This window comes from Carettochelys insculpta, chromosome 7 (genome assembly GCF_033958435.1).
Source record: "Carettochelys insculpta isolate YL-2023 chromosome 7, ASM3395843v1, whole genome shotgun sequence".
Lineage (NCBI taxonomy): Eukaryota > Metazoa > Chordata > Testudines > Carettochelyidae > Carettochelys > Carettochelys insculpta.
In genome coordinates, this window is record NC_134143.1 from 33,824,690 (window position 1) to 33,847,847 (window position 23,158).

The 23,158-nt window shown below is 42.0% G+C and overlaps 2 protein-coding genes across 5 annotated transcripts in view; one reads left to right on the plus strand and one right to left on the minus strand.

Moving 5' to 3' along the window:
* Positions 1 to 4,936, minus strand: part of ASCC1 (activating signal cointegrator 1 complex subunit 1) — a 64,844-nt gene extending 59,908 nt beyond the window's left edge. The window contains exons 1-2 of one of the 3 annotated variants that reach the window (XM_075000286.1): positions 4,848 to 4,936; positions 51 to 189 (exon numbers count right to left, since the gene is read on the minus strand). In XM_075000286.1, coding sequence (XP_074856387.1) covers positions 51 to 168 — 118 coding nt within the window. In that variant the 5' untranslated portion in view covers positions 169 to 189; positions 4,848 to 4,936. Of the gene's footprint in view, positions 1 to 50; positions 190 to 4,132; positions 4,234 to 4,847 lie in introns of those variants that run through there. The other 2 variants (XM_075000285.1, XM_075000287.1) reach the window with 2 other exon arrangements.
* ANAPC16 (anaphase promoting complex subunit 16) lies at positions 3,826 to 19,801 on the plus strand. 2 transcript variants are annotated; one of them, XM_075000290.1, is made up of 4 exons: positions 3,826 to 4,120; positions 7,319 to 7,473; positions 17,465 to 17,539; positions 18,989 to 19,801. In XM_075000290.1, the coding sequence occupies exons 2-4, from the start codon at positions 7,332 to 7,334 to the stop codon at positions 19,102 to 19,104; spliced, it is 333 nt and encodes a 110-aa protein (XP_074856391.1). In that variant the 5' UTR covers positions 3,826 to 4,120; positions 7,319 to 7,331; the 3' UTR covers positions 19,105 to 19,801. The 2 variants fall into 2 exon arrangements, with proteins under 2 accessions (XP_074856391.1, XP_074856390.1); XM_075000289.1 differs by lacking the exon at positions 3,826 to 4,120 and adding an exon at positions 4,271 to 4,317.
* Positions 19,802 to 23,158: the final 3,357 nt, after the last annotated feature.

The following is a 23,158-nucleotide window of genomic DNA, read 5'->3' on the forward strand; positions in this document are numbered from 1 at the left end:
CTTAAATACTATATTAACATAGGACTCAGCCCCTGCATATTAGTTTTTACCTGCATAGAACTCATCCTCTTCTTCATTTGGATAGGACTGTTGTTGAATATTATTTTTCCTATAAATGCGCCCTCCAATCCTTATAAGTGTTGGACGTAGAACTTCCATTGAGTTCATTCTGCCAATGATGACACCCTGCTGAAATAAAAATAATTCTGTCGACATCTCCCTAGAAATTATAAATTCCCATGTTTTCCATATGTACTGTATGGACTATCATCCAGGCATCAGTACGGACTCTGTAGTTAAGGCAGAATTATGCATTTAAAACAAAGGATTGAACCTTCTGTTATGCATGAATAATACAGCAACAATGGCTCTTTCCCAATATAACAGCACTTTGCCTTTCAGTAAGAAATTAATTTTTGGAGAATTCGCAAGTAGACTTAATTAGTGTAAACAATTAAAATAACTAAAACTGAGAAATAAAAGCAAACTTTAAGAAATAAGAGTAAGCTATTTAGCTCCCAACACCAGACTCTTTTGGGATCCCAAATGTCAACCTCAAAATCTTTGCAATTCCTGTGCCATAATTAAAAGCTCACTGAAATGTTGTGCATACACTACACAATTTTTTTTAAAGGATTAGCAGTTAATTTTCCCCATTCTTTGTAACTGAAAGTTTCTCCTTTAGCAGAGACTGAAAAATATAAAGGTTTACTACACAAAATTCCACACATAACTTTTTTCAAAACCACTGCCATTTCCCACTGTGCTCAAAAGAAGCAAAGTCACACTAGTCTCTCTCTTGCTATTCTGAATGGATCTGTGTCTGTCTGCCTCCATAAAGCACAGGAGGCCTCCATCTTCCCTGATAGCTGCTGTGGCTTCAGGATAATAGAGAGCAATGGGAGATGAAAGCCATTTTAAAAGAGGACATCTCCCTGACAGGTAAAATTTTGGTTATGAAAACTAACAAAAATAATCTTTAATCCTATATATATATTTCACATATATCTTTTCAAATGTAATCCATTGCTCCAGATCTACTCAAGGCACAGGCCAGAAGACAAGAGAAAAATACACTGTGTGTGTGAGAGCACAAGGAAGTGCTGGGTACATTTACAGCTGTTTTGCACTGTGCTGGCAAAAAGCAGCTGCGAATCCAGGATTAAGAATGCAAAACGTTCTAGCTGTTTTGTGCTACTCCAGAATGAGATAAACCAGCCACTGTGTGCCTCATAATAAAGGTTTAAAATTATTTGTGAAACTGTATTAATTCAAATTATTAGATATATTATATGGCAACATATTTTGAGTTTATTCTTTAGAGTGTGTCTGTGTAGGAAATTTTTAATTACATTAAAAAAGAAACTCCATAACAAAAGCAGTGTTAAAATGAACTGAAGACTGAAATGTAAATCAAAAATTTAGGGTAAACAGTATTTTAGCAATATTGTAAATAGCCAAAAGCCAGGTAGTATGTAAATAGGAAATTTAATTAAACTTCAAAATAATCCTAAACATATTAAAGTATATAAGCAGTAAAAAAAAGTTCAAGCACCCAAACTTTAACTTTGTCGTGCCACAGTCACCAACACCCACACAATCAGAATGCATTAAAAACTTGCATATAGACAACTACTGAAGTTTGAAGATGAATGTTCATTTCCTCCTCCCATTAATCTTCATAACGAAGAATTTCCCCTTTATCAGAAACCTGAACTCTGTATTATGACAACACTATAAAGGGGGGAAAAATACTCCTTTAAAAAAAAAAAAAAACCTAATCTGGGTCCAGAAATACTTCTTCCACCAGTCCCACAACATTAGTGCTTTCCTTAAAGCTCCAGGTTCAAGAGGTAATTGTGTAAGAACCTCTGAGGTTTTTTTTTTTTAATTTAAATACACTCATCCCTCTTTTAACGAGTACTTTACTTATGAATACTTGCTAAAACGAGGGAAACATATACCTACCATGTTCACTTAGATGAGTGAACTTCCCCCACTAATATGAGCCAGCCACAAGGTCCCTGGCTGGGGGTGGGAATTTCTGTAGCCCCATAGCTAGCTCTGCTGCAGGTGTGGGGTCCCTGGCAGGGTTGGCGGGGGGAGACCTGCAGCTGGAGTCTTCTCCCTCCCTCCCTCCCTTCCCTCAGACATGTAGCTGTCTGACAGCCCTGTGGCTGGGGGAAAAGTGGGAGAAGGCTCTTAGCCTGGTTCCTGGCTCTCCTGTGCTGGCTGGAATGTGAAACTGACCAGCCATGAGACTGGAACCAGACTGCCCCTGGGTCCCAGATCCTGCCATTCTGGGAACCAAGAAACTGACCAGCCCTGGTGGTTCCCTACTTCTCTCCTGTTGCAGGAAAACTTGAGTTATGCACAGGTTGCAGGAACAACCCCTGCATAACTTGAGGGTTTACTGTATTAGTCCCCCCTGCCCACATGGCAGATCTCACCCTCAACCAGGTTTTAACTTCCCTCCCCACCCAGCAGCCCCAAACCACGCCCAGCCTTATACACCATCCAGCAGCCCCAAACTCCCCCCAGTCACACTCCCCTGCATCCCTAAACCACCCCCAAGCTTAGGTTCCCCACCCCCCACCACAGCCTCAGACACTCCTCCTCCTCCCGCAGCCTCTTAAATGCCTCCCCCAGCCCTCCTGCTCCCAGCAGGTACTAGTCTTAAAACCAGTTAACTCAAGTGTTAAACTTTCAGCACCAAGGCATTAGGTAATTTGCTGTTGCTAGTGACAGAGATCTATTGATAGATTTCTGCCTGAGGCAGCAGCGTTAAGAAACTGCAAATGGCTTTTTTAACAGCCACCTGCAGCTCAGAACTGCCCAGCTGGTGACCCTTAACAAATGTAATGGGACCAACGTTTGGGTCCCAACTCATAGATTGGGAATCCCTGCTCTACATACATACACTACATCTTATTTCTGGTGCCAAACTATTCAAATACATCAGAAAAATTACCTAAACTTAATTGTTTTATGTCAAATTACAAGCACTTAGAATAAATTGGAGACTTCTACATGTATTTTAATGGGAATTAGTGTCACTTTTTTGAGTTTTTGCCTACAAGCAGAAATTTGGAAACCAACTGTGCTCACATAGCAAGGGATGAGTGTAACTAATTCTTATCTCTTGTGGTTGCAGATATGTGAGAAAAAGCTAAAGAAATCAGAAGACAAAAAGGTACATAAAGCTTTTTTACTTTGATAGGGATTTTTAAGTGTCTAGATTTTAAAGCCAATTTTGTTATTTTTGTAGTGTAACTTTTGAATACATTTTGCAGGCGTCTGCTCAAAACCCCTGATGTATAAAATCATAGAACTGGAAAGGACCTCAAGAGGTCATGTACTCTAGCCCCCTGCATGACTGAAGCTATATCAGTTAGGGGTTGGACTATGCTAGCCTGGCACCCTCTGGACCTAACCAATGCTGAACCCCAGAATTTGCCAAAGCACAGGTCAAGATTGACTAGCAGTATTACCAACACTTCCTCACTTAGTAGACTCTTAGAAGACATTTAGGGGTAAGTTAGAGCTAAATAACAGCACACAACACTAAGAGCCAGGACTGGTGGCTGTAAATAAACTTAACGGAACTGCAGGAAGGGCAAAACAATACTGGGGTGGATGCACAGACAGCTGGTGCCTGTGGACGGAAGGGGCAGAGGGAGTCCCACCCAGGGGAACAGAGGTATGAGGGGGCAGCCCCTTTAGCTATCCCAACTGTGGCAGTGGGGCGGGGGAGGGGGTGTGTGCACCTCTGCAGTGCACCATCACCGCGAGACGGGGCACAGAAAGAGTGTTGCAGAATAACGCCTTAGCGACCGCGCCAGGTGCAGCGCACGGGGACGATGGAGCAACTCCACAGCAGTGCGCGGCCATCAGTGTGCCGCTGAACAGCCGCCGGCCCGGCTCCCGCCATGCCGGGCCCCTGGTAAGGAGGCGAGCGGCGCCCCGCCCATGTGCCGCTTACGAAGCTGCAGCACACAGGCCGACGGGCCCTGGCGGGACGGCACTCGCTTACGTGGCGCAGCGGCCCGGCCCCGGGGGGCCCAAGCACGGGCGGGCGGCTCCCCGCACCGTACCGGACCGCACCACGCAACGGATACAGGTGAGAACCTACCCAGGGCGCGGCAGTCCCGGGGCTGGTCTCCCCCCCTCAACGTCGGGCACCGCCGCCAGAGGCCGATAGAGAGGCGCAGAGGCGGGCGGGCTCGTGCTCGCGCGCGCCCCAAACGTAGCACTCGCGCGCGCGCACGCATGTACGCGCGCACGCAGGCCGCCTTCGCCGAGCGGGCCGGGCACCAGGTGAGATGCGGGTGGGGGCGGTTGGTGCGAGGTGTGAGCCGGAAGGGGTTCGAACCCAGGCGCCTCACCGAGCGGGGCACCGTTGCGTGGGGACAGGCGGCGGTTTCAGGGGGAAGCGGGCCGCAGCTCCGCGCGTGGGCTGTGCCTGCGGAGGCGCCGCGGCTGTGGGCGGGGAGAGCTCGCCTGGCGCCCCCGCTCCTTTGCTGGAGGAGAAGGTGGGGGGCTGGCGGCGCTCAGGGCCCGCTCCCGCCCGTGTCCCGAGCGCGTGGCGGTCTCTTCGGCAGCCTGGCCCTTCCCCGGCCCCGCGGAGCGAGGGGTCCCTCCCCCCTGGGGCGCTGGTCAGGCCAGCAGCGCTTGGCGGGAGGGAGGTGACCGACAGAAATACCTCCGGGTGCAGGATGTGCAGACCCCGCGCCTAGAGCAAAGGGGAAACGTCCCTCCAGCCGTCATGGGCAGAGCAAACAGACACCAAGTACTGCTGGGGCTGCTAAGTATCCACCTGGAGGGGATCGAGGTGTCTCAGTCCTTACCCAACGCAGCCTTCCTCGCCTGGTGGTTTCCTTTTGCCTTCCCTCTTCCACGCATGCACGGACATCCTCCTCTTCCAAGTGGGAGCCTGTTTCCCTGCAGTGAGGGATGCCAGATTTTAGGAAGAGGCCTCTAAGTGCGGCTACAAGTTAGGGCCAGTGCCACACTCAATCCTCTGTAAAGCTCCCACTAATGTTGAGGAGTGTCATGCAAAGATTCAATATAGCACAATATGAGTGTAACATTTTAGTACTTGCATTTTTGCTCACTGTGAAGAAAAGGATTTGCCCTAAAATTATTTCAAGTTTCTTCTTTCTTTACCCCCGTCACCTGCTTTGTTTTCTTCCCCATATGTGTTTTCTCTCCCCCCCTTTTGCTCCTTGCTCACTTCCCTCTTTTGTATTTTTCCCCATATTCTCTTCCCATTTATATGTGCCTTTTGTTTTTATCCAGCATCAAAGTTTAACGACAGGGCCTGCTACTATTAATAGGGGGTGGCTAAGTTTGTGGCACCCTGGTTAGTTTCCCTTTTGAGAGGTAGTCAGACTCAAAAGGAAACTTACTAAACTCTCATTAGTTTGTTTCTGGTCAAACTCAGACACTCTTTGTTCCATCAGATTAGGGCCCAGATCCTCATTTATCTCCTGACTTAATAAATGGTCTAAATACCTTTGAGAACCTTGTCTGAAATCCATGCAACCATGAACAGTTCTCTTTGCAGTCAGCTTTTTGTTCAAAACATGGACCTGCAGGTGAACCAGCATCTCTTCCCAAAATGTTGAGCTGAAATGTAGTTTCAAATTGGCATGGAGTGGATGAATATATTGCTCCTGCCTTGAACTTGACATCCAGCTTTCCTGGGTTTCAAGGAGGAAATTCTGAATTGGTAATGAGGAGGGAAGTGAGTGAAGGTGATAGAGAATGAAGATGATATAGGCCCTAGGATAAGGATAATGGAACAGAGGAAGAAGGAGTCAGTAGGCTGAGCGTAGCACTGAAGAAATTCATAACTGAAAAATCTGGAGCAGGAGAAAGAAATTAGGGGATAATAAAAACAAAAAACACTTTGGTATCTAACTGGACAATGATCACTAGGACTGGCCGACAGATCAAATGGCCTATCAAAATACGTTGAAGCAGTTCTGCTTTGCTGAAACAGTAGGGAGGGCAAATATTGAAGGCAGGATGGGAGGTCAGTATGTGAGGAATTAAAATTAGCAGATGGCAGAATATGCTAAATGGCAAAAGATTCCCAACGGGTAGTGTTGTCAAATGAAGTTTTAAATAAAAAGATAAAACACAAAAAGCATATTTGGGAGTCAAATGTAGCAGAGGAATCAAGATCCTTTTAAAAACCATATAATTTCTTCTCGTCGGCTTGTGTCTACACTTGCCCCATGCTTTAAGGGGGGCATGGTAATCAGGGTGATGGGCAATTACTCATGAAGTGCTGTGATGAATATGCAGCACTTAGTTAGGCTAATTCTCCTCACAGCAACTTCTAAGTGTCAAACTTTGAAGTGCTGGCATGCTGAGGAGTAAAGCTTTCTCTTCATATTTGTGGATAGTGGAAAAAAGTCCTGATCTGACTCTTGTCCCACTCATACTTACATTTTGCCAAGGCATTTGAGCATTTTCCTTTTTTTGTGTGCCACCATGTGGTAAAATTCTGAACTGCATTTTGTACTAAAATACAGGTTGAACCTCTCTCGTCCAGCACTCTCAGAACCTGACCAACGTTGAATGAGAGAATTTCCCAGACCACAGGAGGTCAATATCGTCTAGCACATTACCAACACTTACACTGCTTACTGGGCCACTAGAAGAAATTTAGGGGTAAATTGCAACTAAATAATAGCACACAGCACTGAGAGCCAGGACTGGTGGCTATAAACAAACTTTATGGGACCAAGGAAACTTGGCTACACCCATGATAAGTGGTTGTCTAGCTAAATAAAATCATTCCAGATTATGGATGTTGCCAGATGAGGGAGTTCTACGTTGGAGAAGTTCAACCTGTAGATATAAGGAATCTGCTGTAAAGGGCTTCAGTACCAGGTGGGGAGGCCTGAACCCTGTCACCCAGGGCTGAAGCCATTTGGCCTCAGCTTTTTCTCTGGGTATTGGGGCTCTGGCCTCAGTCCTCCTGGTCAGTGCTCAAGACCCCATTAAAACAGAGTCATGTGACCCACATTGGCGTGCCAACCCACAATTTAAGAATTGCTGGTCTAGAAACTTAGCCACTCTCTCTGTGGACCTTATTTGCATCCTGCAATCAGGTAACCATTGATGTCAAGTACTGTGTTGGGCTTGCGATGCGGATGGAGGAAGATTAAGATAGGAATCTCTATATAAATTTTCACCTATGTATGTGAGTCAATTTTAAGTTAGGTCTCAGAAGGCCAAATGCTGTGCTATTTGCCTTAGCAAGACTTAAAGATGGGAACAGTAATGTCTTCTCTGTTGCCTTCAGTCTAAAGGGAGAAATGGCAGCCTCTTCTTCATCCTCCTCAGCTGGTGGTGTCAGTGGAAGCTCTGTAACTGGATCCGGGTTCAGCGTTTCAGAACTTGCCCCGCCACGGAAAGCACTCTTTACATACCCCAAAGGAGCTGGAGAAATGTTAGAAGGTGATTGCTTTGTTTCACAATTTGCTATCATTGGACTATTATTGATAAAGTTGACAGAATGTATACAAAGTTAGAATCTTTAATGTCATGTTAGGCAGAAAGTAGTCAAAGGATTTAATTCTAAAAGCAAAGAGATTTGGGTTGGCAGATTCTAGGTTTATATCTGGTTTCAGTTTCTTTCCTTCATTCCAAAATTATGATACATTCTTTATGCCTGTTCATTTCAAACTTTAAAATGCAATAGTATTTTTTTTTCCCCTCGTAGGTTCAAAACTTATCTTACCAGTTTGGTCCATAAATACAACAATCTGAGACGTTGCAGCAGGTATGGCAGGAGTTGTGACAGGAAAGACTGTATCTGAAAAAATGAGAGCATGATTGCATTAGCTTCTTATCGGTGTTAACTGAAAGTTACTGTAGAGATTACTGTTAGAGTTGTTATTTTTCAGTAAGTCCTCTTATATTTAGGTTCCTAGGATCAAATTCATAACTATCATAGAAACAAAGGCAGCTTGTGTCTCCAGTACACAGATGGCCTGTTCAGGCTGCAGCATAGGCTAGCTTAGACTTCAGGGCTAACTTGCACCCCCTCCTCCAGTAGGCCACTGCAGTTGTGAAGGTTACCTTCACCCACTCTGTGCACTCCTGGGCCCATGCCAGGGAAAGGGGACTCACAGTGGTAGCATAAAGCTGCAGAGCCATTCATAGAAGCAGAATACAGGCCCTCGGCATGTGTGTGTCACATGGTTTATGTTTATGCAACAGCACAAAGATGAATCTGGCCTATCCTGTGCTTTTCAGATCGCTGAATATGGGTAAATTCATCCCTGGTGTTACTTCATTGAAATCAGTGGAGTTAAAGCAGGGATGAACTTGGCCTTATGTGTTTCTTTTGAGTACCTGAAATGCCACTGTATTTGTTTAAAATCTAATCACAGGGTACTTCCCGGTTAGATATGGCCATGTCTACATGAAGTTGGACTCCTAGCAGCTCCAAGCTAATGAGCAATCTCACAATTGCAAATGGATGCTTATTAGCATAATCATGTGGCTGTGCAAGGTTTCACTCAGCAGAGGTGGCTGCTGGCAGGAGAGAGGCCTCATGGATGTGCCTCTGCCAGCTAAACCTGCCTCTGTCACCAGCTCCTTATCCCTGAAGGGTTTAGCCATTTGCAATTGCAAGACTGCTCATTAGCCTGGAGCTGCTATATTTGTGCCCCTGTGATTTATGCAAGTTAGAAAACTGCTTCTGTTTTTATAGGGTTGGCCATTTGACTGGTACAAAATAATTGGTCAGATGATCCTTGAAATACTATCAAATATGGTCAAATATTTTAAAGCACTAATTTATTAAACCAATAACAAAAAGATAAGATTCTGTGCTTTTCAGTAGGCATATCCTTACATAAATATGTATGCCTAATTAGAAAAAAAAAGTTAGTTAACTGAGTTATTTTAACTCAGAAGAATGCAAAACAAAGTTCTAAAAAAGAATTACTACAGTTACCTTTTTAGCAATTTTATATTAACATTTGTGTGAATATTATTCAAGACTGAATAGTTACAAAAGAAAAATGAAATTAAGCAGAAATAAACATATAGCAACTATAAGCAAGTAATTTTTAAATACAGTTTTGTTAGGTAGACAGCAGCCCAACTCTTTGAGCAGCTTAATAGTTGTGAATCTGTTCTCTTTGTGTTGGGTGAGGCAGTTTAATGATTGTAAACCTTCCTCTCCCTCCCAACTCCCTTCTAGTCAGTTTAGACTGTAACCTCTCTGGGGCAGGGACTACGTCTTTTAACTTGCTTAATGTCCTTTGTAAGCTGCTTTGCAAATAAATGGCTTAGTATACAAATAAATTATATATGCAAGGTTTATTTTTAAGATTCAGACTGAGGATGCTCAACTTTGTTTGTTTACCTTTTTCCTCAATGGGTAGCATTAGTATGTAATGAAGTGAGTGATCAAGACATTTAAGTATACAGTAGTCCCTCAGTTTACACGAGGGTTCCGTTCCTGTGCAGCCCTCGTGTGACCTGAATTTTGGGTAAGTTGGGGAGCTTTTTTTCCCTGGCAGAATGCATATTCTGCAGCTGGGGAGCAGCAGGAGCACCTGGAGCTCCTTTGGAAAGGTACGTCCTGGGCTGGGGGGGACAGTTGGGGAGGGTTAAGCCTGGCGGTGAGTTGGGGCCATGGGATGGGACAAAGACGTTAAGCCTGGGGTGGGTTAGGCCACGTGCAGGGGTTTGAACCAGGACAGGGGGGTTGAGCCAGAGCCATGTGCAAGGGTTTGAACCGGGTTTGTGGGGGTTGAGCTGGAGCTGCACGTGGGGGGGTTAGCCAGAGTCATGCTTGGGTGGTGATCCAGCAGGAAGGGTGAGTTGGGCCGCTGGGGGTTTGAACCAGGGCTGGGGGTGGGGTTGCGCTGGAGCTGTGCATGAGGGGTGGTGAGCTGGAGCTGGGGTGTGAACTGGAGCTGTGTACAGGTGGTGAGCAGGGCAGGGAAGAGGGGGTTGAATGGGGGTGGGGGGTGTGGGATTTTGATTTGATTTGCTGATTTGCGTTTAACTTGGGTTCACAAGTTGAAATCGCTCATTCGAGGGTTTACTGTACTTGCTAGGATGGCACCATTATGCAATCCAAAAGATAAGGCCACTGCCTGTCTCACAGCTTTTTTGTTGGAATATTTACAGTATTTGACCATGGTAAATAATTAGTTATGTGCTCAAATGAAAGTTGACCAGCTTACTATTCCTGTTGTTTTTTCTATTTGCCACCTTCATTTTTCTCCTTTTTAGCTATAGAATGGAAGAGTGCCAGGGCAGGCAAAATGGTTCTTCAGTTGGTTATGGGCAACACAACATTCCTGTGTTTTAGTTGGTCCCACTGAAGTTTTTGTATTGCACAATATGCTGCATTTATGAAAATACATGGGTCTCCTGCTCCCATTTAAGTCAATGCTCCATATTTATACAGCTGCACTGAATGTGTAAGCCCAGCTGTTTGCCTCCATATCATGGCCAGAATTTCCCCTCCCTTTGCTGCTGTGCAGTGAGCTTTGTGTCTGATTCCAGTCCTCTACTTTGGAAGTGGCTGCACTTCAGTGGAGCTGTATGTGTAATTCTCAGTGAAAGGCATTAGTAAATGTAAATTATCATGTAATACTAGCCTGGTTAGTTGGTGTGGTGGATACTTATAGCATTGTAGTAATTACATATTATGCCATATCACTAATTAAGGTTTTTTACACATTAGTCTGTATGCCAGACTTTAAATAATTGTCTAAAGACTTGTTCACAGAACTTATTAAGCCCTCAAAACAAATAAAAACTATGAAATACTTCAAGCTACTGAATTGATAGGTGATTCTGCTTCACAAGATCCAGCCAGCAGAATATGATTTTTGGTGTGTAGGCTTAAAGGGCCTTGGCAGGCTGGTATTACCATTGTTTCATTTGAAAGACAAGGTGGGTTGCATATATATATATATATATATATATATATATAGATAGATAGATAGATAGTATGAAACATAGAAATTCTTTTAGTTGAGCACATCACTCATGCCTTTGAGCACATTCTAATTGCAAAGGAGGCTTGGAAGATGAGCTAGTATGACAATGAATGGTATATCAACCTCTGACTCATCCCTTTTAAATAGAACTGGATCCTGGGATGGTATTTTCCAGGACTGGTGGCAAGGTTCTGATACTGAAAGGTTTTGAAATTTTCTGCTCTTTAGTTTAGGAGCCCTATATGGCATGAGGCAAGGTACATGTATTAGATCTGGCTTTTGGTTAATCCGTTCCTGATAATATGGTAACTAATCGGTTTTGAGGGACAGTAGCAGTTTAATGATATCCTCCTTACAGGATGCTTAATTTAGGATCTAAATTTCTTAGATAACATTCCAGGCATTCATTTTTTTCTTCAAATAGATGCAATTGTCCATGTGATGGTCATCTTTAAAAGAAAGCATTTAAAATATAAGTGTTATCCAATTGTACATCTTTTTCAAGTAGTTTCAGAATTTAAAATAATGTATCTTTGGAATCTCCACAGAATTTTGGGCTTTCCAGCCGTACTATTAAATATTGAGCAGATTTGTCAAAGTATTGCAGACTCCCTTATTTCTTAGATAATTGTGTTATCAGTTTATTGTAAAATGCATGGGTAATTTTAAGAGACCTGCAGAGGGCTATCATAATTTTTATGGAAATTGAAGGCAGTTAATATATTTGATTGTTTAAAATGTGAGTAAGTCAGACAGAAGATTAGCTGACTTCTAGTTTGCTTCCAGGTTCATATTTGCTAAAGTCAGTTGAAAAAGGAATGATGTCACATTTATGGTTTTGTAGCATTTCTGTAAGTGCAGCCTGTTTATCTAAACAAAAAATAAAAGATGTAATACAGGATAATCACATTGTCATTTTAGATAAATCGGGTGAAGTCTGGGTATTGTATATACATTAGCCTCCATTCAATTTCTATTCAGTGTGTTGGAAATTCATTTTCCTTAGGCCTTGTTGTCCAGCCCCTTGGTCAGGCAAAGTTCCCAATAGCGCTAATGGGGAAGGCTTAAACTCTACTCAGGTTTTGTTGACTAGAGTCAAATATACTGTGCTACCATTAATCCTGCAATGTAAAAGAATAAGACAGTGTGACTGTCTATTAACGTGCTAGGTTATTTTCAAAATGTACCTCCTATGATTTTGTTGAACTTCCTTCTCCATCCTGGTTTCACTCCACTGTCCCTATTATAGATTCTTGTGTTGTCTTCAGTGTCCATTTCTTCATTTGTCGTCTTATACCATATTGTATTACGTCTCTCTTCTCTTATATTGTTGATCTTCTCTCCAAGCTCAGTATGCTTATCCAATCAGCCTTTCTGGCCTGCTCCGCTTATATCTGCTCACTCCTGTGTATTAATATACAAAACTAGGAAAGTTTTTATTAGATACATAGGCCTTATCTATTCTACCAGGGGACATCAACCTCAGTTACTCAGCTTAAGCTATGCTAATAACATAGTTCAAGTCAATGTACTTAGGTCTGCTTACTTTGGTATCTTCACCTCTGGAAGTCAATAGCTGACACTTCCTTCTTGATTTTGCTTACTTTTCTCAGTTTGGTGGAGTACCAGAATGGATGGGCGAGCACTCTGTCAATCCCTGCTGTACTTATGCCGCCAACTAATTCAGCCAGTAGCGAAGACGTGCCCTGAATAAACAGAACTAAACCACTAGCCAAGGACTGGTATGAAAGATGAGGGGCCCCTCTGTTTAGGGACAAGTCCTAGGTCAGGAGCCAACTTCTCTCCATTACTGTGCTGCTTAGATAGTGAAGGATCCTGGCACTTCTACAGTGTTACTGCCACTGCACTTTGGTTAAATTTTTAGTATCATTGATAGCTAGTGGTTATTTAATAAATTGGATCGTCTCCTTTCTCCCATTCCACCTCTGGCTGCTGGAAGAACAAAGCATTTTATTTCCGTTCCACCAAAGTGACCTGCATGCTATGGAGGTGGGTGCCCTTTTACCAGCCCATTCTTCCTGTGCATCCTGGCTGCTGTAATGGGAGCTAAACTACTCTGTGCCAGTGTTTCTCAATGACTGGTCCGTGGACTAGTGCCGCTCCCTGATGCAGTGTAGGAAAGCAACAAGCTGGTCTCTGGTATACTGTATGCCACCACCAGTTTGGTTTTTAGTTATGTTACTCACTGCATTTCTCTATCACCTGTCTCTGCTGTTGCCCAGTTTCTCCAGCAAAAGCAGAATGGAATAACTTGCAGATCTGTTTTACTCCCATTCACTGAGCTCTGAATAGCTACAGTAAGACCAAAAAGACTGTTTTTATTGTGCTGTAGCTTGAAGATGTTTACAGTGGCAGAGGTACTTACTTGAGTCATCTGCAGACAAAACAGCTCTGGTGTGTGTTGTGAAGATAATGTTAACAATAAGAGCCAGAAAATAATAAAATGATAAAATAAATACGGTAGATGATAGCAGTTGTCTAAGGACATTAGAAAGCTTTTCCAGGCAAGAGTGTTTTTCAGGCTGTAGGAAAAGGAGCATTGCATGAAAAAGGAAGGAGGAAAATAGGATTTCTGAATATTAAGTGACATGCACAATTGAAGAGTATTGTTAAGCTCTATCAGACATTTTGCTGGAGACCTGCATATGGCAACTGCTGACTCTTAGTCTATATCTTTACTAGACATAGCAGTCAACCACTGATGCACAATTTTAGTTACACCAATTGCATAGCTAAAATTGACTTAACAGGCTGTCCTCGCAGAAGAAGGTTGACAGGACTGTTTCTCCTGTTGACCTGCCTTAATCCTTGCCACTCACGAGGAGTTCTGGAGTTGTTGACGACCCCGGAAAGCACCATTGAGTACATGTGTGAAATAAAACCACAGAAGATCGACCCTGAGCAGGTCAATCTTTCACGGTAGTGTGGAAATGGGCTTATTGTAGGATGAACCAAGAGAACTAAAATGAATGTAACATGCAGTTTCACGTGTTTGATAGGTGTGATGCCTTTGAAAATATGTCCTGTCATGTTTAAACAACTAAATGTTAGTTAAAATTAATGGTAGACTTTGTCAGGTAATGTAGACAACCCATTGTTAATATTTGATAACTGTGGTAAAATGTGGTTTGTTTGTTTTTTTTAAACGTGTCTGTTAGATTCCCATTGTCAGATGAGAATCTTCTAGAGTTATTACGTACCTGCTAGGTTGAGGACAGAGTTGAACCTGAATATTCTATCTAATAATGCATAGATTGCTTTGTATTTGTAGCTGTTCCATCCTTTTAAAGAGGAATGAGATTTTAAATTAGTTTATTAAAGGGTTTGGCAGGATATGGAAAGTTCCAGTCTGTTCATGTCCTTGAGAATCTAGGCCTAGAGCTAAGTGCAGGCAATTCTATGACAATACAGGTATTATAGATTGCAAAAGGTTTCTACTATTTGTGGTGTCATGGTCTGAGATTTATTCAGTGACCCATGAAGGGCCAAATAGGCAAGAGGTAGGAGAAATAACTGTGAAAGGTCAATGCAAGATGACTTCTAAGCTGACTGCCTCCCACAGCTGGTTAGTAGGGACATTTTAACATGGAAATATGTATTTAACTTGTCAGATTTTGTTAGCAGCTCATTTTTAAAACTGCTGTTGAAGTGCTACATTACATGCAATAAGATGTGGCAAAATAGTGAAGGACATTGTTAATAGATGGATATTTTAATCAGTGTTTCCTCTAATCTTTTGTACCTGCGCAGAATGAATTTTATATGCACCCATATGGAGATGGTTTGTAACACATCAAACCCATATTTGTGCGCATAACAAAATTCATTCTACGTCTGGATGATGTGTGGTAGGGGTAGAGCTGAAAGGTTCGGTGTATGGGACAGGGTTGGAGGGATGATAGCTTTGGCTAGCTGTGTGGGCTCTGGGATGAAGTGTTTGGCATGCATGGGGAGGCTCCAGGCTTGGGCTGAGGGGTTTAGTGCAGACTCAAGGCAGAAGGTTGGGTTGGGGGTACAGGGTCTGGGCAGGAGTTAGGGTGCAAGATGGAGCGCAGGCTTGGGGTGTGGGCTCCAGGAGGGAACTAGGGTTGGGATGGGAGCTGCAGCATGGGATTGGAGTGTGGAGTGCTTACCTGGGGAAGGGGGAACAGATGGCTCCTTGCTGCCCTGAACTCGCCTGTAGGCACTGCCCCCTGCAGTCCTTATTGGCATGATTCCTGGCCAAGGAGAGATGTGGGGACAGAGTTTTCCAGTGCTTGTGGTGATGTGGCTCGAGGTGTGAGGGAGTGGGGAACAGCAGTATGCAAAGGCACTACCTCCCCATCTGGAAGGGCTGGCCCAGAACACAGGCACTTTACCGGCTGCAGCCCACATCCCTGGGCTGCAGCCCCCGAAGTGCCTTTTTAAACCCAGCACTGCTGCTGTGGCTGGAGGAGATCAGGGCTTATTAGGCAGTTGTGCAGCTGCAGCATTTAGAGGGAATCTTAGTTGTAATGCTTGGCCATCATAGTTGATGCACTGAAAGGTAGCCTTGCACAACAAAGATCTCTCTTCATTGGATGACTCTGTGTCCTTTGGAGTTAGAGTTCATTTAGCAATGAATGTGTATAAACATTTTAACTGTATCATTTATCCTAATATCCACAAATACTAGCAAATCAGTCTGTATATAAGTTTCCCTTCTTGTGCTGAGAGAAAGAGTAGGAGTGATCCACAGCATTGTAACTCCATTGCCCATTTTGTACATATGAAATGGGATTAGATAATAAGGGCTGGAAATATCACTTACAGTATGAAATCATGGTTCACTATAAGGTAAGGTTATCCATTGCTTCATATATTCAGTAATGTGTAGTATCAGATGTACTCAAGTCTACCTCAGAACTTGAAGATAATTAGATTTTATCAGCCTTAAGGAAGGCTATGTATTGTAGCCTTTTCAGCTGCTGAAAAAAATATTTTAAAGTGGTGAATACTGGAAGCTCTGCCTACAGGTGCAGAAATCAGTTAATGGAATAATACACCTTGTTTTTCCCTGAGAACATCCTTTATATTAGGCAATAATGCCCAGTCAGGGTTTGATATGAGGAGGTACTAAAGAGTTGAAAACACTCTTGTGAATTGTTGCATACTGTAAACTCTTGTTGACAACACAAAAAAGCAGTAACAGTGGGAGTTAAAGAGCTCTGTCCTTTGCAGGATCAGACCCCTTTTTTTCCTCCGCTGTAAGTATCCTTTTTTTCTGATTTATTGTGAGTCTGTATTTGCATATAACAAAGATAATAGTGTTTGTGCAATAGATAGGCTGATGGACCAAGGCTTGCTTTAACACTTGTATTTGAAAAAAAGTACAGTGTGTGTCAACTACTATGTCTCTGTAGAACCTGATCTTTTTTCATTGTGCTTTTTATATGACAAAAGTGCACCTGACTAACCTGAGATGTGGCAAGCCATAGTACTAATATAATTTAAAGAGAAACAGACATTTCTTTCCTTTTCATTCGGGCCAGGATTATGAATTGATACACCTTTCAAAAAAGCATTTGTGCTAAACATATACTTTCATATTTCATTGCACTGCCCTCAGCTAAGGAGTAATTCACCATTATGAACACAAGTCACTCACCCTACAACCTCCCATAAAGCTATTTCCAGCTGAGTTTCTACAGTGTCTTCAGTTATGATTCTCCTTCTGGTTTTCAGTACACTGTGGCACTGACACACTGCTTTGTTCTATAATTGCATTGCAGAACAATTAAGCCTTAATTGAAATTGCAATACTTCTGTTACTTCTGTTACACTTTCAATAAACCAATGTAGTTTTAAGGATGAAATCTTACATCATTTTGTATGAGGACAGGGTTAGTCGACTCATTTTTATCCTTATTTCCAGAAACATAGGAAAAGCTTGAGCTTTATATGAAGCAGTTTTCAAATTACATCTCAAAAAGACTTCCTAAGGATTAGAGTTAGATCTTAAGAGCCATGATTTTGTGGACAAATACAATGGTTGTAAATGCAGCAGTAGTTTTCCGGCTGTAGAATATTTAAGCTTGTTTTATTAAGGAAAATATTGTTGGCCCAGAGGCTGATTTCCTTTAAATCAGAATACTATGGCACTTTTCATATCCTTTTCAACAGCAACTATCAGAAACAGGGACAAGGGATACCATGAAACCACACAGTGCAGTAGCATACTCACTCTGTGCTGCATTTTGTCATCAGCACTGAGTGTAAAGTCAAAGCTCTGGTGTGGGACGTGAACCACTACTTCCTGGCTCAGAAACCAGAGTACTGCTTGTTTCCAAAATAGAACAGTGTCTAGTAGATGAGCAGAGGGGAAAAAATATATTCTGAACATAATCAAAAAACAAGAGACTGACAGCACTTATTGAAAGCTTTTCAATCAGAAAACTTTTAGGAAAAATTAAATCACATCTCTCTTCCATTTACAGATGGCTCAGAAAGATTCCTATGTGAATCCGTTTTCAGTTATCAGGTTGCCTCTACATTAAAGCAAGTGAAACATGGTAAGCTCTCAAATGTTGTATGTTTTGTCAACATGCATATGTTTACTGCCGAAGCTGCACAGGTGAATATAGCAAAGGCCAACATATTGTGCCATCAGCCACAAAATTAGAATGGTTATTTAACTTCCCAAATTAGCACTAAGTGAGGTTATTATTAGGTCCTTTTTTAAACATGATGCAAATATTGAATTAAACTCTCACACTGTGTGGGTGGGAGCAGAGAAGCGTTCCTAACCTCATTTTTCCATTGTTGTTTGCTCGCTGTACTGTATATGTAAGAAGTGAGGTCTGAACAGTGGGCAGAGAGGGGAAACCTCAGAAATTCTAATCTTATCTATAATAGTCACTGTCTGATCATAATCACACATGTACGCTGCAGTTAAACACTTGGGACAGGCCTGCGTCGTATGGATCAGGTTTGCAGGTATTGGGCTGAGAAACTGTAAGATAGTGGTGTAAATGTTCAGGCTCAGGCTGGAGCCCAAGCTGCAGGATGCTCCAGGAGGGAAGGTCCCGAGTCTAAGCTCCAGCCCAAGCATTTCCACTGCAACTTCTTTCCCTGTACCAGGCTCTCCTGATTTTATCTTCCCCCACCCCCCTGCCCCCTAGCCACAGGTTTTGTGTGTTCCCTACTCCAGATCCCCATGTCAAGTATTCTTTGCTTACCTCCATACTCCCCATTATTACTGATGTGGGAGGTAAGTCATTCACAGTCTCAACATGTTAAATTCTAATGGCAGCATGAGCCGATATGAGATTATTATGCTGGAGGCCATTAATGTGTGCCAGCTAGCAACTGTTTGACCTGTAAGAGAGATACTGAAATCTGGCTGTGCTTATCAGATGGCAGGGTCTCCAAGCATGTCTTCCTCTCTCCTATTTCTTCCCCTTTAAGTTTTCCACTTTCCCTCTAGATCTACAGGGTTCTGGTCACTGATGTCTAAAACCTTTTCTGGAATTGATCAGCAGCAATATTCAAACATATAATATACATAGAATTACCAATGAGTTCCATTTAAGCCCTCCACAAACGCTCCACCAATTATTTATGCTAAAGAAAGTGACAATATATTAATGTTTTCAAGTTTTTATATTTGTAAATTTGTGTTTCCTGCTTGTGTTTCTGATCCATATTATGGCATCAGTATGTTGAAGGAGCTACAGAAAAACCTCCTGTTCCACACCTGACATATCATTGTTAGTCCTTGAAAAAGGTTAATGAAATCTGTTCTCGCGTATGATTGATGAAATCTCCACTTATGTAGGGAAAATACCACATCTGTGTGTTTCTTTTAATATTCAGACGAGTCTGACATAATGGAGCATAACCATTTTCTATTGCCTGGTTTATTAGGAAAGGACATCCGTGCTGCAAATGGTAATACATGTAATTAAAAGATTTAAGTGAAATATTATTGCAAACAATGTTTATCTTTGGACTTTTTATAGATCAACAAGTTGCTCGGATGGAAAAACTAGCTGGTTTAGTGGAAGAACTCGAAGCAGATGAGTGGCGGTACAAGCCAATAGAGCAGTTGCTGGGCTTCACTCCATCCTCAGGATGAAAGCTTTGGGATCACTGGTGTTGAAAGACAACACAAATATATAACACTCAGGACTCAGATGTGCTGCCATTTATAGTGTGTTCCCAGCTTCATCATGTTTTTTAAAATCTACACCAGGTGGCTCTGTAATAGTATCCAGTAGGTTACAACCACAAAACTGTAAATCCTTTTAATCTTCTGCAGTGTAGACATTTGGTAATAATTCAGCAGGGCCCAATTTTTCTACCATCTGAGATGTAATAAGTTTTTAAGACTTAGATAATTACCTGTTTGTTTAAATGCGATGGGAAGGTGTTTTGTTTTTTTTTTTAAACTATTATTTATATTCATGATGGCATGTACATGCTTGAACTGGCCAGGTAATATCATTCAGGACCTAGAGCATTTTGACTATAGTAGCAAAGATAAGGTACTGAATGGAAAGAAGGTTCTTGTTGAAGATGAATGTGATAATGATCTGTATGGAGTCAGCTGAAAGAAAAAATGTTAACTGATTTCTATATTTAGATCTCCTTGTTTTTGCTGAGTCTTTTCTCTCCGCTGGTATGTTTCTTTTGTTTTATTTGACTGTCCAGAGTATGAGGAGGATGGAATTACTGCTTAATGCATAGGCAGTGACTCGAGACACTGAAATCTGCTCTCACTTTACCATAATGTACTACAATTTTTCCATGGCAAATAAATTTCAAGAAATCTGCTGAAGTTTTTTGAATTTTATTAATTTGTAGATGTGAGGAAAGGAAATCAACATTTTTGTGGGCTTAGGTAGAATGTTATGGAAAAACAGAGGCAGCACCATAGTTACAATGGCAATCTTCTTCCAAGCTTACACCCAATTTTAAGAAAATCCCCAAAAAGACACCGAATACCCCTTGTCTTACTCTGGCCAGCCCTGTACAATGTGCCAAAATATATATAAGTGTGAAACAATATTACTAGGTTATAAAATTCTATTTGTTAGACAAGGAATCCATTTCTAATATAGTGGACCAGTAGTATATACTACAATATTACTCAGTTACTTGCTACACTGTATAGTTAATTCACTATTTCTGCATAGTTGGAAATGCGTATGGTGTCATGGGCTGATGCAATTCATATCAGATTACGAATAGCAGTCTTAGTACTTACTTTGCACCCAGAAAAAATGTATCTGAATAGCTGACAACTGCACCTGTATTCACCTCTATGGTAAAGCAAGGGAACCCACACTCAACCTTCCAACTATTCTGGCTGTTACCTCTCAAGGGGACATGCACATCTCTCCCTTCTGAGTGGGATATTTCCAGGCTATACAGTTCCCTGACTATGCTGTGATATTGCAGCAAGTAACTTCCAAAGCAGGCCTGCTTTGCTGTCTCTTCAGAGAATGATAAAGTGTTATCAACAAGTTACCAAACAGTGGTTCCTTTACAAGCCTATTTTATTCTTAAAATAAAAGCAACACAGACTCTTATGGACCTCAGCAGATTGAGTCCTTCACACTCTTCCCTAAGTACCGGGAGCCTTAGTGGGGCAGCGATCCTCTCCACATGCTGGATCAGAAAGAAGGTCCTGAGCTTATTTAAAAGCAGGCTATTTATCGAAATATCCTTTATCTGTTGTTCCCTCACAAATCCAGTTTGACTTTATCTGTGAACACCCCTCCAGGAAGGTAACTTCATTAACTGCATTCCAATAGACTGGACCCCAAAGATATCCACCTTAATTCAGTAATGGTTATTTTAATTCCATAAGATTTGTCAAGAACATTGCAGGGTAGTGTCATACCCTATCACAATATCAACCCCATTTCACAGATCAGAAACTAAAGCACAGAGAAATTAAGACATGGGAAGCCTGTGAAAGATTGCAGATTTGAACTCTGGTGTTCCAAGATGACCCACTAATCACTGGACCATTTTCCTCAGCACGTCACACCACCAAAATTTACAACTTTCTTCTACAAGTGTATGGTAACCTGAGTCTATTGCTTTTGAAATAGGAATTTAACTTTGATTCAAACCCTATAAGAAGTCAGTATACTGTTCCTCTATCAACATTTCCAACACTGAACAAAAGCAAGGCCAACACTAGTGGCACAATTTAATAGTTTATCTGTTATCAAATCTCTGGCTGCCACGTAATGCTGATTTGGAATCAAGCCCTGCACCGAAACCTACAGGTTTCCAGCACCAACTCCTTTATTTACTATCTATCCAACATGTATGTATAGGTTGGTAGTTGGTAGGTTGGCTCTCAAATGATGAAATATAGTTTACTATTTGGTCTCAGGAGCTCATGCACTTTAAATAATTAAGCCTCACAATAAACCTCTATGGGAACTGGTATCCCAGTTTTACAGATGTATAAGATTAGGCACAAAGGGGTTAAGGCCAAAGTTTTCAGAAATGGCCTCTCACCCCTTCCTCTATGGGTGGCAAACTGGAGACACCTTGTGCCTGATCATCAAATATGTTGGATGCCAGCAGCTCCCACTGACTCCAATAAGTTGTGGCAGGTTCTGCTTTCCTAACAAGCAGGTTTGAGGCATTTCAAGTTGGACACCCAAAATCTGTTCTTGCTTTTAAAATATTTGCCTAGGTGACTATCCCAAAGTTGCACAGCAAGTCAACATCAGTTAGGAGGAGAACCTAGAAATCCTGATGCAGTTGTCTGTTATAACCATATGACTTAATCCCACTCTTTCTGTAATGAAGACTAAATTTAAGTCATATGCAAGTGGTATTCAAACCAATGTGCTCAGTCTTGTCACTGCAACTAGCAAAACAAGGAAGAAACAAACCAAGCTCTGTATTATACATGAGTTGTTTGTATCTGTGTGTAATACCAAAATAGACATGTCCTCCTGTGCTGTCAGAGGAAGTGAAAAGTTCATGTACTGTACCACAAATGGAACAACATGTTTTTTTCTTCCAATGAACAGTTTTATAACAGCAAATACAGTAGGTTTCCTGAGAATATGGTTCTATGTACTCTAAATGCAGTTTATTCTTTACAGATTTAATACCTCCTCCCCCCTGCCCCTAGCTGTTTTTTCTCTAGGGTATGGTTCTACAGGGCACTTGCCGTTATGGAATCCAATGCACAGGGATGTGGGGGTGGCAGCTATGGATATAGTTAACCGTTCCTCATTAGTTGTACTAGGCTCATTTAGTCTGATTTTTCTCTGCCCCACATGAACTTGGAGTTCTTTCACATTTATCATTAAAAAATAGACATCACACATGCTGAATCAGGAAACAGGTCAAATTAATCCCCACATTACAGTGATCACTTTGTGCTATTTTACATCTTGCCTGAGCTGCAGAACACAACATTTTTATTAAAGGGTGAGTGAGGGAAAGGCTGTGAAGTGCCATTAAAAGTTTGCAAGAGAAAAAAACCTCAAAGTACTTATTCAGTGATGTTCTTGGGGTTTCCTGTGGGTAGTACAAGAACATTTTGTACTAACTCAAGCTAAATAGCTCCAAATTCCTCTTTACCTCAGCTCTAGTGCTGCTTTATGGATACCAAAACTAAATTAATGAACCTGACTCCCAGCCCCACAACCACACCCTTGAAGAAGAAAAGAAAAATGCAATGTCTGAGAAGTTTTTATATAAATTCAAAAAATGTTACTTAACAAATCTTTTCAATCAAAGCTCAAACTAGGGCAGTATGTGCCAACATGAGACATCTGTCTTTCTGCCCCACCCCATCTGTACATACACAAATTAATGTCATTTCTGAAATGCTGGCAGTACACCACTGCTGATTTACAGCATAAAATCATTGTGTTGTCCTGGTGGTTGGCCCCAATAAAAAGAGTTTTTCTATATAACTGCTCTATGGGCTTGTCTACACTACCACCCTCCTTCGAAGGAAGGATGGTAATTAGGGTATTGGGAGTTTACTAATGAAGTGCTGCTCTGCATATGTAGCACTTCATTAAGCAAATTCCGCCCCCCCACGGCAACTTCGAAGTACCGGCTCGCATCTAGCCACGGCTCACTCGCTGGTACTTTGAAGTGCCGGGCTAACTTCGAAGTTGCCACCGGGGGGTGAGGGAGAG